Here is a 13,238-nt window from a genome sequence, read left to right as displayed (position 1 = left end):
CTCTGTGTGTGTGTGTGTGTGTGTGTGTGTGTGTGTGTGTATCCTATCTAATAAAAGTAATATGCAAATTAACCATCACTTTGTGACAGAGATGGCAGCTCCCATAGCGGCTGGGGTGGGATGCTGGAGGCCTTGCAGGCCAGGCTGAGGGACCTCCACACCCCAGTGCACAAATTTCATGCACCGGGCCTCTAATATATATATATATATAAAACTGTTTTGTTTTCCATTTCTGTGATCTGCCTGTTCACATTTTTTGTCTATCTACCATTGGATAGCTTGTCTTTTTCCTATTAACTCATAAGAGCGCTTCATAAATTTGTTGATCATTAATATTCTAATATTTCACTAGTTTATTGCTGGTCTTTTGACTTCACTTATGGTTTACTTTGCCTCCCACCAAAAGCTCAAGCTCTGCTTTCCAGTAACCATATACACTTACCCTTTTCTTTAACCAAGATCTGAGATGTCAAAAATGATTCTGAGAAGACCACAGATCCTAAGCTCCCCCTTCCTCCCAGCAAGTCAGGAATGTCATAGACAGTCATACAAGCCTGTATCAAATTAGAAAATAGAGTTATACCAGTTGTCAGTCTTAAACCTTCAAGGAGAGACCCATATGAAACAGACTACAAAATACTGCTTTCAGGTACATTTCAAAAGAAAACCGCAGAGTTTCTAAGAAAAACTCAAGTTATCTGGAAATATGTCTCAGAACTGGGAGATGACTTAAAACACAGGCTTCCCTGCAACTGCTGCTGCTTCTTTTAAAGATTTTTAATTGATTTTTAGAGAGGGAGGAAGGGAGAGAGAGAGAGAGAAACATAGACCAGTTACCTCCTCTATACCCCCTACTGGGAATCGAGCCAGCAACCTTTTGGTGCACAGGACTACGCTTAACCAACTAAGCCACATTGGGCAGGGCCAATTGCTTCTTGATCAGAGACACCCTAGGGTTAGAAGAGTATCTTTATGTTTCTATAATTCCCTCACATTGCTTATCCTCCTTAAGAGGCAAAATAACAGCCTTTCTTCTTTTTTTAAAAAAAAATATTTTTATTGATTTCAGAGAGGAAGGGAGAGGGAGAGAGAGATAGAAACATCAATGATGAGAGAGAATCACTGATCGGCTGCCTCCTGCATATCCCCTACTGGGGATCGAGCCCGCAATCCAGGCATATGCCCTTGACAGAAATCAAACCTGGGACCTGTCAGTCTGTAGGCCAACACTCTATCCACTGAGTCAAGCAGGCTAAGGCACAGCCTTCCTTCCTCTTCTTCTTCTTCTTTTTTTACAGCCTTCCTTCTTAACTGTGACTAGTCCCCAGCCATTTAGAGTTGGAAGTGTTTCTGGTAGGCTTCTATACACTCACAAACTCATAAAATCCCAGCACGTCTACACTTTTATCAATTCCTTCTTCGGTGTAAGTTCAAATTCTGAACAGGTCTGGAAGGTCATTCATTTGGTATTTATACATGTCTTCATGGATATTTTGGGGTACATGTCAACACCTGCAAATGCGACCTTCAGAACCCAGAAAACAAAAAGACAGCCATTCAAGCTTTTACAGGAAGACAAATAAAAACAAGAGGCTTCAGTAGGCTGGAAAAAAAAACACTGGAGCAACTCAGAGAAGCTCCTGAATGGCTGGTAACAAAGCCCCGATTACCACTTAAAACTAGTGAAAACGGCACAATTCTGGGGGGAATCTAGCAGAAATGCAGAAAATGGTATGAGCCAGGGTCTGGGTGAAGGACATGAAATTGTCCCCTCATGGCCGACGCGGTTGAATGGCCAGGGGCAGAGCTCCTGAAGCCAGAGTCTGTTTCACACATTGTTGTGCCGGCCTGGGACCTGTTCCACCCTCAGGACAGAGACAAAAGACCGAGGGGTCTTGAAGGAATTGCTAGATTTTAAAATAATAAAAGATGGCTGAAGAGTTGAAAAGAAGAAAACCATAATTAAAGCCAGAGTCCTCATTTTTTATGTTGTCATGATAGAAGGATGTACATAAGGCACAGGTAGGCTTTTATATTTTAGTTAACTTTCTCATTAGGCTCGACAGTGAGAAGGTTTATCTAAATCTGTTTCAAAGAACTTTGAACATCTGAAGACACAGAAGCTTCCTGGGCTACATGGTCCCTCTTAGGTGACAATGTAACCTCACTTCTTTGGGTTCCAGATCTATCAGGATGACAAATTCTGTGGATTCCCCATCCCTCTCTTTCATATTTGGTTTCTGGTAGTGAGGAAGGGGAGAAAGAACATTAAAAAAGAATACATGTAACAAAATTTAAAAAACAAAAAATAAATTACTAGAAAGAATACATGTATTTGTTAGACACTATGTACTTTGAAGCATGTGGCGTGTGGAAAGAAAAAGATGTAAAACACGGTCCCTATCTTCAGGAAACTTTATAATGTATAGTTGGAGAGACAAGAGCATTCTTATACAAAAGACATCATATGTTAATACAGAATTACTCCCTGATATATGTAGCACAAACTCTAAGTAATACAGAAATACAGCACTTATAGGAAGAATCAATAGGAAAGCTTGGAGAGGAGGCAGAACTTCCTCCCAGCCTGGAAGGGAGGACAGGATTTGGACAGAAAGCACCAACTTCCCATCTCTTCTTTCCTATTTCATTAGCTGCTGTGGAAAGCACACTGAACATAACAGTATGATTCTACTGGACTTCTAACCACCTGTTTCTGTGCAAAGCACCTTCCAGAGCCTTGCACCAGTCTAAAAGAGAAGTCAGGGAGTTTAAAGTCTAGCAAGGAGATAAAGTACTATCACCCAAATATCAGAAAGCATTTTCCAGCATCCTGATGATGTCATGAAAAAGTCTCAATTAGTTCTAAAAGAACATTGACACAAAATGTTGACATGTACAAAGGAGCAGCTACACTATAAAAACAGAAATTACTGGCAACTTTAAAAAATTACCCTTGTTGTACTACTCTCTGTAGATGAGATAACACTACTGTGTTTCTCCTGGTGATAATGGTGGTTGTGCATTTACATAAACTCATCCACAGCTGCCCACCTAGTTCCAGGTGACCAAAAAGCTCATTGGAATTAAGGTTCAAGCAGTAGCTGTAGAACAGACTCAAGGTATAACTTGTACCCATATGTATTACAACCAGAATCTTGGCTGCATGTCCACCATCCTCTCATGAATTGCTTGCCAATCTTCTCGTCAGGATGCACTGGGGTAAATGGAGGACTTAGCCTGTGACTGGGAGCAACTAGTCTAGAAACTTTGGCTCCCCTAGGCCACAGCAGCCCAGCCAAGGACCAATATTTTTGTATCATTAAACCATTCTCCTGGCCAATCAGTGTGCCCCCAGCACATGGGTAGGAAAGCTCTGCTCTGACCCTCTCACTTCTCTAGAGAGTCAGGACTCTGGTTTCTTTGTTTGTTCTTGTTTCATTTCACAGGCCCCTGTTAAGGGTATTAACACAGGCCTTGGAACAGTTTGAAGCCAATGAAAACTCCTCGGTCTATGTTGAGGCAGGCTTGTTCTCAGCTCACATTTCCACCTGAGGGCAGAACAATCTCACCCAATTGGAGGAAGCCTTCCGGACCTTAGGAAGTCTTAGCCCCTAGCTCAGACTCTGGACCCGAGGGAACCTAGGTATGGGAGGGTGGACGTGGTGGGCCAGGCACAGCTGCCTGGGCACCCTCAGAAAGCACAGACTCACCACTGCGGCAGCTGGAACAGTTCTGAGAGTAGAACAGTTTCCTCAGGGAAGGGATGGGCTGCCTAAGACTCCCACCCACTTCTACCTCACCCCTTGTAGATGTCCCTCTCTAGACCATTCCCAGCCAGCTGACCTGTTAGAGCTCTTACCGTCTTCACAAAGTATAAGCTATCTTCACTGTCCAGAGGCACAATTCTAGAAAAGGAAAGAAATGGGAGAGACACTGAACATTTACAATGCTCTCTTTTTTTCAACTTAGCAGCAACCTACAGACCCAGATTTTTCTCAGGGATTTTCAAAAACACTGGGTTACATATATGCACAATCAGAATGTAGGCCACTTGGAGAGAAATGGGTCCATCCCAGCCTCCATCCCTCAGTGTTTCAGTAGGAAGCACTCAGGGCACAGGGTCTCAGCTGACCACAGCCAGCCCTGGGCCTAACCCTGGAGTGATGCCACTGCCAGGTGTGAAACTGTGAGAAGAAAACCCACAACAGCAGTCACAAGTTAGCCTTTCTTCTCTTTTTGCTTCTAAAACTTGCCCAAATAGGGATGCACCACAAACATATACTTACCTTCCCTGATTATTCACAGCATGTATATGAAAAGCCATCTTGGAGCTGTAGACCCAAAACAAAACAAAACAAAACAAGTCAGTAGGCTCTTGCTGACCCCTGGGCTGGAGCCCACCCCAGACACCTGCTGCTTCAGTGCACCTGTGCAGGGCCCTCCCAGCACAATGGCCAAGTGTGGGGCCAGCATCTAACTCCTGTCATGGCCCTGCCTCTGTGAAGATTCTCAGGGCTGTCTTGGACGGAGCAGGAGAGAACCATGTGACAGGACTGTTGTCCACTGCAGTCTGTGAGTGACCTTCTACTGACCTGAGGGCTCCTGCCATGCTGTCCTGAACCTCCTCCTCTTTCACCACTTTTGGGTCAAGATGACATCCCTGCTTGGTGTCTGAGCAAAGGCCAGGTCCCATGTTCCTCTCAGGAGATGATTTGCATTTCACTGAGGACCCTTGAACCTGATGCAGTTCGAGGATCCTCGGTGAAATGACCTTGTGGAGGGAAGGGAGTGGGGCTCTAAGGGACTGGCCCTGGAAGACTCTCCTCCCATTGCCTGGTGTTCTCTCCTTGTTCCTTCTCCAGATAGAGTGGTACACTCAGGCCTAGAGATTGAGAGGTGGCCTGCCCTGGAAAGGCTGAGTGACTTAGGCAAGGCCCGGAGGAAAGGAGGAATGGAATGACTATGTCAGCCACGTTGATGATACAGAGAAGGCTCCACTGCAACAGCAGCTAAAATGTACACACCCAATCACACTGAAGATGAGGAAACAGATGCACAGAGCTCCTTATATTGTCCAAGGCCACACAGCTGGAAAGCAAATGAGCTTCCTCAAACGTAGGCTACCAGGAAAAGGTAGTCCAGGCCAGTGCAAGGCCTTAAGGGAACAAACTTCCTGTCTCCCTTCCCTCTCATGGCCAGAGTTATAAGACTCAGAGGACCAGAGAAAAGGAGACCTGAATAAGCCTAAAACCTTGCACCAAAGGACCTGGTTCTTTCTTCCACTCCTGGAAGTGCAGAAATAGAATTTTTCTTGTCAGATGAATTGACTGACTTATCTTTCTAAATGTTCCTTCTCACTAGCAGGGCTCTAGATGTAAGAAAATGCAAGGCATGCCCTGGCCGGGAGGCTCAGTTGTTTGGAGCGTTGTCCTGTACACCAAAAGGTTGTGGGTTCAATTCCCAGTCAGGGCACGTACGGGAGGCAACTGATCGATGCTTCTCTCTCACATCAATGTTTCTCTCTCCCTCTTCCTCTCTTAAAAAAAAATCAAATAAAAACATATCCTCAGGTAAGGATTAAAAAAAAATTTTAAAAAGAAAATGTGAGACATGTATGGAGCTGAGGCACCACAGGGCACATATCAAAAGTGTTCTTAAAGAAACTCCCCAATATCAGTGTCTTTTGATTCCTTTGTTAGAAGTGCACTTAGATGGCCGTGGCCAGTATTGCTCAGTGGCTGGGTATTTTCCCATATACCAAAAGATTGCTGGTTTGATTCCCAGTCAGGGTACATGCCTGGGATGTGGGCTCGATCCCTGGTAGGGGGCATGCAGAAGGCAGCTGACTGATGTATCTCCCTCTCCTTTCCTCTCTCAAAATCAATAAAAAAGCTTTTTTTAAACAAGTGTTCCTCATATGGGACAGTGGGTTAAGCTGACACAGATCCAATGTGATGTGCCAGGAGATGTGTGATGGAAGACTGCCAAGGAAGCCAAATTCCCAGAGTGTCTAGATCCCGGGACATAGCCAGGCTCAGGGTTTCTACATCTGAGAAGTAGATAAAGCAGTGAGTGTCTTTACATGCCCAGGACCCTGACCCTAACATACTTCACCACTCCTGTTCCCAGCTTTACCTTTCTAACCTCTGAACTAGGTTTGTCATGTCTCCAATGGTTCCAGTACTGATCTGCCTCCTATTCCAGTGTCAGGACATGCTTTCTCATGTAGTTCCTCCTTCTTTGGCTTCTTGGCCTCTCAAAGCTCTGATCATTCCTTCGGGTCTTTATAACACAGACATTAAAAAAAATTCCTTATAGAAAGTATCAGCCATTGCTTACCGTAGGGCTGCCTTAAACTGTATCAACTCAAAGGAATCTAACTTAGATCCCATGGTCTGCTCAGCTACTTCCTTGGCCTATAAAACCAATAAAAACCAGAAACAATTAGCTCTCACAGCAGGAAAACATAGACATCACTGAAAGAAAGAGCCCTTCTAACATTTGGCCAGGACAAGGCTGTGCCCCTCCCATCTACGTGACTATTTTATATACATCAATAGATTAAAGTAAAACACCATGTTAAGGGGAACTGGTGTCAGCTTTCTTCAGGCTGGGTTCACAGGAAACACTCCATTCAGGCAGGTGGGCACTGGAACCTGAACTCCTGGGGAGCTGTAATCAGCTGAGATGGTGCCATTGTGAGGTCTGGAAATGTGCTTTTCCTCCCCTCTCTCCTGGCCCTAGGGGAGGGATTCCTGCCCTCAGAGATTCTGTGCCCAACGCTAAGAAGATTCAAATACCTAGAGTTACAAAAGATTAGTTAAAAAACAAAGGTGTGAGAACTGAGGTCTGCACCAAACCCAAGTCAGTACGAGGGATTCCAGTTGACTGAGGAGGGAGATGGCAAGGAGCTGGTGACTATGCTACAGTCTCTCTGCTATCTACATCATACACAACCTTTCCAATGTCAAATGGCTTCCTTCAGGAAAGGTCCTATTGGCATTGGGAGGCATCAAGCCGACTCTTCTCATCTCCTGACTGGGTCAGATATAGGAATCCAACTCAGCAGGGCAGGTTAACCGCAAAACAGCAAGGAAGATAACGGTCAGAGTACGAGAGCACGTGTGCTTGTCTAGGAAAGGCAAGTCAGATTTTCTAATCTTTAGTTACACTGAATTATAGGAAATTAAACTATGTAGCTCAAAATAAACTTACCTAATTTTATTAAAATTCACAGGAGAATAAGATTATATATATACTTTTAAAAAAAACTTTAAAAAACTATTAAATTATTAAGTAAAGTAATATGCTATAGAATGGTTTTTCTTTAACACAACCAGATATCTACAAAGAAGTGATTAGTTGTCATTCATGACAAGGGCAGCTTGGTCAAGGCAGTGCAGGCAGCACAAGCTCAGCACTTTCAACGCGTCTCTGTCTGGTGCCAGCTCCACAGAGGCCCAAGCTCACACAAAACCGAGTACTACAAAGTGTCCAAAAACAAACTGAACGACGCCCACCCAGATGGATAGGAAGTCTCACATTAAAATAACTTCTAAGGAAAGAGAAATATGGTATTTAAATTACCTTTGTTAGACTGGAAGTTTTAGCATAACATGCAATGCCAGCCAAAACAGCCTCAATAACAGCAGCATATACCTGTGACAAGAGCCTACTTTTAAAACAAAAAAACATGGGTTAACTAACAGCATTACAAGGTTTCATCAAAAGCTGCATGCACAAAAATGACATTCCCTAAGGGACTGATTTTTAAACAGAATGAGAAGTGAAAAATTGGAACCCACTGATTTCTAAACCTTTTAAAAGCCATGTGCCTCATCTGATTTATACTTTTCTCTGTTAAATTATAAGAAAAGCCAGCTGTCATTAATTTTGCTCAAAACACCAACTTTTCCTGTTTGTAACTAACAGAAGAAAAGTATGTGGGCTCCATGACCCCTCCACTTGCAGGAGCAGCTGCCCAAGGACCCTGAATCCCTTCAGTGTAATGATCCAGACTTGCTGCTTTTCCAGGGACCAACTGCACCACACTGCATGTCCTCTCCCCAGGACTGCTAAAGGCTGGCTGCTACTGGAACCTCAGGGTGGGAGACCTCAGGGGGCAAGAGAGGTTGCTCTGGGGAGAAGATGAGCTCAACTTAAATTCAAATGAACAGTTACAGACCACTTTCTAGGCAGCTTACCTGATCTAGAAACTACAGAATGCTTCTGAGGGGGAGCAGTCCCTACCTAAAGCACCCCTTCACCAATCTTGCTCTTTCTTTGATTTCTCACTTCCCAAAGTCTTTGCCAGACTTGGACTGCTACCAATGTCCCCAGAAAATGTAAGTCTGGCTGTCTTTAGGCAGGGTTTCTCAATCTCAGCATTTTGGGACAGATAATTCTCCAGACACTGCCAAACGTCCTGGTGGGGCGGGGGGCTGGTGGGAGTGATACAGTTAAATTGTCCCTGGTTGAGAGCCACTGCTTCAGAGGAAGGAGACCCAGAATCTCATTAGGATAATTACAGAGAAAAGAGGCTCATCCTCGAGGCCCTGAAAGGCAAGGGAGGTGGCTAGCAAAGAAGTGATAAGGCCTTCCCTAAGAATATGTCTATTTTTAAGCCTTTGAAACAGGTAAAGGAAGGCGACAGGAGTTTGAAAGGAGGAATGAACACAGAAATGATCTGGTCTAATGCTCTCATCTTACAGAAGAAGCAAGTAGGCCTTTGGAGGTGGAATAAGTTGTCCTAGGACACAGAAAGTTAATGACAGATGCAGATGCTCTCAGCCTGGTGCTTTCCCACATGCCATCTCACACTGCCAATTTCCTCCATGGCTCCTTCACCACGCCTCCACATTGTAGGTAAGAGATTTGAGTTGGGTAGAAGGAAAAGGGACAGAAAAAGTACACATAACAAAGTGACGGCTCCAAGAGTCATATCCTGACGACTGTGGTGAGGTGACGTCAGAGGGGTATGTCCTGGTAGGAAGGGGTCCAGTAGGGATACTGCCATGAACTTGGCCACTTCTAGGGAAAACCAGAATCCTCCACATTTCAACACTAAGGATGAAGCTTTATAGAGGCCAACACCAAAGATATAGAAAGATGACCTTCCTCGATCCCCAACCCAGCTTGATTCAATCATCATTCAGTACTAACATTGATCAGGACTCCCCCTGTTTGGCCCTCAGACAAGAGCTCAATACAAAGCCAATGAACTACTAACATGGCCTGGATGGGAGGTCTGGGACCCATGACAAGGGAAGGGCCTGCTCTGTGCCTGGATCATGCTGCTGTTGCCATTATTGGGACGCCACAAGGCCCAAGTTCCACCAGTCCCCTGATGTGCGCCCAAGCACCCCTCGATACCTGTCCATGAAGCTGGGTATCAATGGATATGGATTAGGCGAAATGTCTAAGAGTCCAGAATGAGGACCCAGTGCAATAGTTAAGTACAGCTGGCACAGAAGCACAAGCAGATACAAAGCAAGACTATACATACCCACCAACCTGTCAGAATGTGGTTGACTTGTTGATAAAGAAAAACCCCACACACAAAAAAATGCACAAACACCATAATTACCACTATACAAAACCTAAATGTATAATTTTTTAAAAATCCAGAAAAAGATACATTAAGATACTATTGTGTAGTGACAAAAAGGAAAAATTATGGAGGATCTTATTTTCTTTTTCCCAAATTTTCTGAAGTGTGATTATATTACCTTCTAAAAAGAAGAGACACCAGATCTTTTTCTCTCTCTTCACATGATCAGAGGAAAGGCCACATGATAAAGCAACTCAAGAAGAGAGGCCTCACCAGAAACCAACCCAGTTGGCTCCCGGATCTTGGACTTCCAGCCTCCAGAATTGTGAGAAAACAAGTTCTGTGTGTTCAAGCCACCCAATCTGTGATGTTTTGTTATGGCAGCCCAAGTAGACTAATACAAGAATTATGAGTTAATTTCCCGTTTTTGATTTCCTACTATATGTGTGGGGGGGGGGGGGGGGAGAAGTCAACACTAGGACCTTTCTAAGGCTGCATAGCCTGAGTTCAGACTTGAATTCTGTTTCGTAAATCTGAGTGTCAAACCCAGAGTAAACACTTCTCAGACCAGAGGGGGTTTCATATAGATTCTCCCAATGGGTTTCAGGATGTTTTATTTTTAGGAAAGCCCCAATAAAAAAATGCACCATGCAGAAAACATATTAAGAAGAGTTATGCCATTTAAATGCATAGATGTGCAGGTAGGAAGCCTCTGAGTTTTGGAGAGCAGCAGCAGATGGCAAAGTTGGCAGGGTCTCCAGCCTACACTCCCAGCTGATAGGGGCTGGGTACCTCCGGGGAAATTATACAGCTCTGCTCAGCTCATAAAGCAGATGTCCTACCCACTGCTGATCTCAAAAGGAGGTAGACAGGACAGTCCGACTTCTGAGTAACTCAACTTTGAAAAATAAAAAATAAAATAGAAATGAAGACTTACATTTGTTCAGTTTTCTTGGGCAGCTTGTTGTCATCACCTGTGAAAGAGGATCTAATAAGAATGTGGTAAGATCACAGGAGATGAAAACATTTCACAAGGAAGCTAGAATTTCTTAATTTAATTCAAAAGAGATGTCAAGAACTACTTTTCCCCCCTTTAAGTTAAATATTGTACGAGCAGAAACGACGGCGAAACCTAGCTTTTCTCAGTATCCTCCTGGACTTCACTCCAGACAATGACTTTGACAGCCCATTCAGCATCACTACTAAACCCCAAAGAAGATACAGAATCTTAGGCTCAGGAAATTTTTTTGCTTTTATTTTAATTTTTTAAAAGTAGAAGGTATAAGTAAGAGGTTCAGTTCTGCCTATTAATTTCCTTAATTATCCGACCTAAGTCATGCTTCTTTCAGAGTTTCCTGGCTCATATAGCAACATCAAGGAGAAAACCTGGTTTCTGATGTACTGTGGAGCAGTGCTGAGGTTCTCATTAATTCTAGAGCAGTGGTTCCCAACCTTTTTTTGGCCATGCCCCACCGAAGCATGTCTAAAATCCTGATGCCCCCTGTGACATATAATTCTTATTAGAACTCCTATTCACGTGGAGGAAGCCTAAAAGGCGATTAACTTGGTCTATACAAGCTTCCAAAGAACATGGCATCCATGAAAGAGAAAAATGAAAGAATGAAAGGACAGGTGTAGTACTGAAGAAGAATCACTAAGGAATTGATTAAAAAAATAATAATATGAAATGATATGACAAAATAGCAAATAAAGTTCCAAACATATAATAAAGAACTGAAACGCCACAATATATGTCACAATATATATTTATATACTGTATATGAGGCCCCTAGAACCATAAGAAATGCAAAAAATTCACTGTTAATAACTCATCCTTGAATTGCCCCCCTTAAAAATCAAATTGCCCCCCCTGTGGGGCATGTGCCCCACGTTGGGAACCACTGTTCTAAAGGTTCTTCTCATTGTCTTTTTGGATATCTACAGCTTCTGGTTACCCCAGAAAGATGGGCAGCCCTAGTCAGCTTTCTGGATGGACCCACAACATGGATCCCTTGCTCCTGTCAATGTTCTTAGATCCTGGGTATCTTTCCACCATGGTCTTTCTTCACTTTCCTCATAAAAAGAGCTAGGTGGGCACCTGGCTGAGTCATCCAAACTCCCAATGCAGCCCACACCTCCTGTTACCTCCACCTAGGACTTACTCATCTTTGCCTTCCCTCTGACACTGAGCACCTGGTCTTACACATGGTTAGACCTGATATATGTAGAGTTAATAGTTTTTTCTCCTGAAATACATCCTGCAAGAAATGTGTTAAGCACATCAACCCTCCATTTGCAATCAGAGAGAGTTTGGAGGGCTACAAATTGGGCATCATGAGCTTCTGAGCAAAGCAGTAAATCATGAGTCCACTTCTGGTTCATGGGAGGAACTATTCATTAAGTTGATGAGAAGACAACTTATATGCACTTACCCAAATAAGGAACATGAGTAGCTCCAAAAAAGTATGTTCTTGAACAAGCAAGGGGTCCCTTTGGTGAGACACACTGTACCACCTGGATGTCAGAAAAAAGTAAAAGTAAAAAAGGATCAGGGATTTAGGTGTGTATGACTAGAGAAACAAAAAGTGTATTAGTTAATGGCAATCATTTTTATTTGATCAACAGCTGATTTATTTTTTTAAAGGCATAGGGGAAAAGATCACCTTTAAACGTTGTTTTTCCAAGGTACCTTGTGTGAGTGTGTGTCTTTTTTTAACCTTAGCAATATTGTGAGGTGGCTATAGGTTACTCAGTCAGCCCGTGGTGCTAATGAATTCACAACTTAGAAGAAGAAGAAGAAAAAATGGCCAGACATGGCATATCAGGTAGCAGGAACTGAGGTAAATAGGCTTTAATGTAAGGATTTATGTTGATCTGACAGGGAGTTGGGTTGTTGTGTTTAATGTTTTCTATAGCTGCAGTTGCCAGGGGCTTCAAGTTCCTCTAGTGTCATTGTATTTGTCTTCCCTGTTGTCTTTGGGTTTCCATAAGAACGCCTCCTTAGACAGTGTGCACCCTCCCTTTACAAAGCAGCAAGATCCTGAGAGCATGCCCATTCATGTGGCCTTGTCCCCTACTGTCTTGGAGACATATCTGGAGTCTCAGCCCAGAGGTAATTGGGTCTCATGTTCTCCAAATTCTAATTTAAAAATAATAGTGCCTACTTCCCAGCTTTCTTGATTGTCAGAAACATTCTGAAAATATTTAAAATTCCATTATAATAGCACAGATTTATAATCATTAGAGTCTCACATTTCAGTCTGCTTCCCTTAAAAGAACGTAGCTGACAATATACCATCAAAGGCAAAAATCTGCTCCCTGACACCCTCAATAGAAGGGCTGTGATCCTCAAGGTTTATGACATAAAGTTGGGCTTGGAATGATTGGCTATTTTCAAGGAAATTTAAAATTTTTATTCTATTGATGATACTATTCTTACAATTTAAAGAGTTGGGTTTGTGAAAGTATTTTTTAGCCTTTTGCTTCAAATATTAAATATGATGCTTTCAAATAACTACTACTTATATAAAAACTAGAGCCCAGTGCACAAATTCGTGCACGGGTGGGGTCCGGCCCCAATTGGAGCAGATCGGGGCCAGGCCTGTTGGGAGGAGGAGATGGTGGGAGGTTGGCTGGCAAGCTCACCCCATGGGACTGCAGGAGGTTGGCTAGCCAGCCCTGCCTC

The 13,238-nt window shown here is 43.3% G+C and overlaps 1 protein-coding gene across 2 annotated transcripts in view; it reads right to left on the bottom strand.

Annotated features, from left to right (window-relative positions):
- LOC102251932 (chromosome unknown open reading frame, human C20orf194) overlaps positions 1 to 13,238 on the bottom strand; it is a 129,830-nt gene that overhangs the window by 58,161 nt on the left and 58,431 nt on the right. For both annotated transcript variants that reach the window (XM_005874696.2, XM_005874694.2), the window contains exons 11-17: positions 11,986 to 12,067; positions 10,491 to 10,527; positions 7,591 to 7,678; positions 6,343 to 6,419; positions 4,290 to 4,334; positions 3,863 to 3,908; positions 443 to 554 (exon numbers count right to left, since the gene is read on the bottom strand). In XM_005874696.2, coding sequence (XP_005874758.1) covers positions 443 to 554; positions 3,863 to 3,908; positions 4,290 to 4,334; positions 6,343 to 6,419; positions 7,591 to 7,678; positions 10,491 to 10,527; positions 11,986 to 12,067 — 487 coding nt within the window. The remainder of the gene's footprint in view (positions 1 to 442; positions 555 to 3,862; positions 3,909 to 4,289; positions 4,335 to 6,342; positions 6,420 to 7,590; positions 7,679 to 10,490; positions 10,528 to 11,985; positions 12,068 to 13,238) is intronic.

The sequence above is a fragment of the Myotis brandtii genome, unplaced genomic scaffold (assembly GCF_000412655.1).
Source record: "Myotis brandtii unplaced genomic scaffold, ASM41265v1 scaffold45, whole genome shotgun sequence".
NCBI classification, from domain to species: domain Eukaryota; kingdom Metazoa; phylum Chordata; class Mammalia; order Chiroptera; family Vespertilionidae; genus Myotis; species Myotis brandtii.
This window is presented reverse-complemented; position numbering and strand designations above follow the sequence as displayed.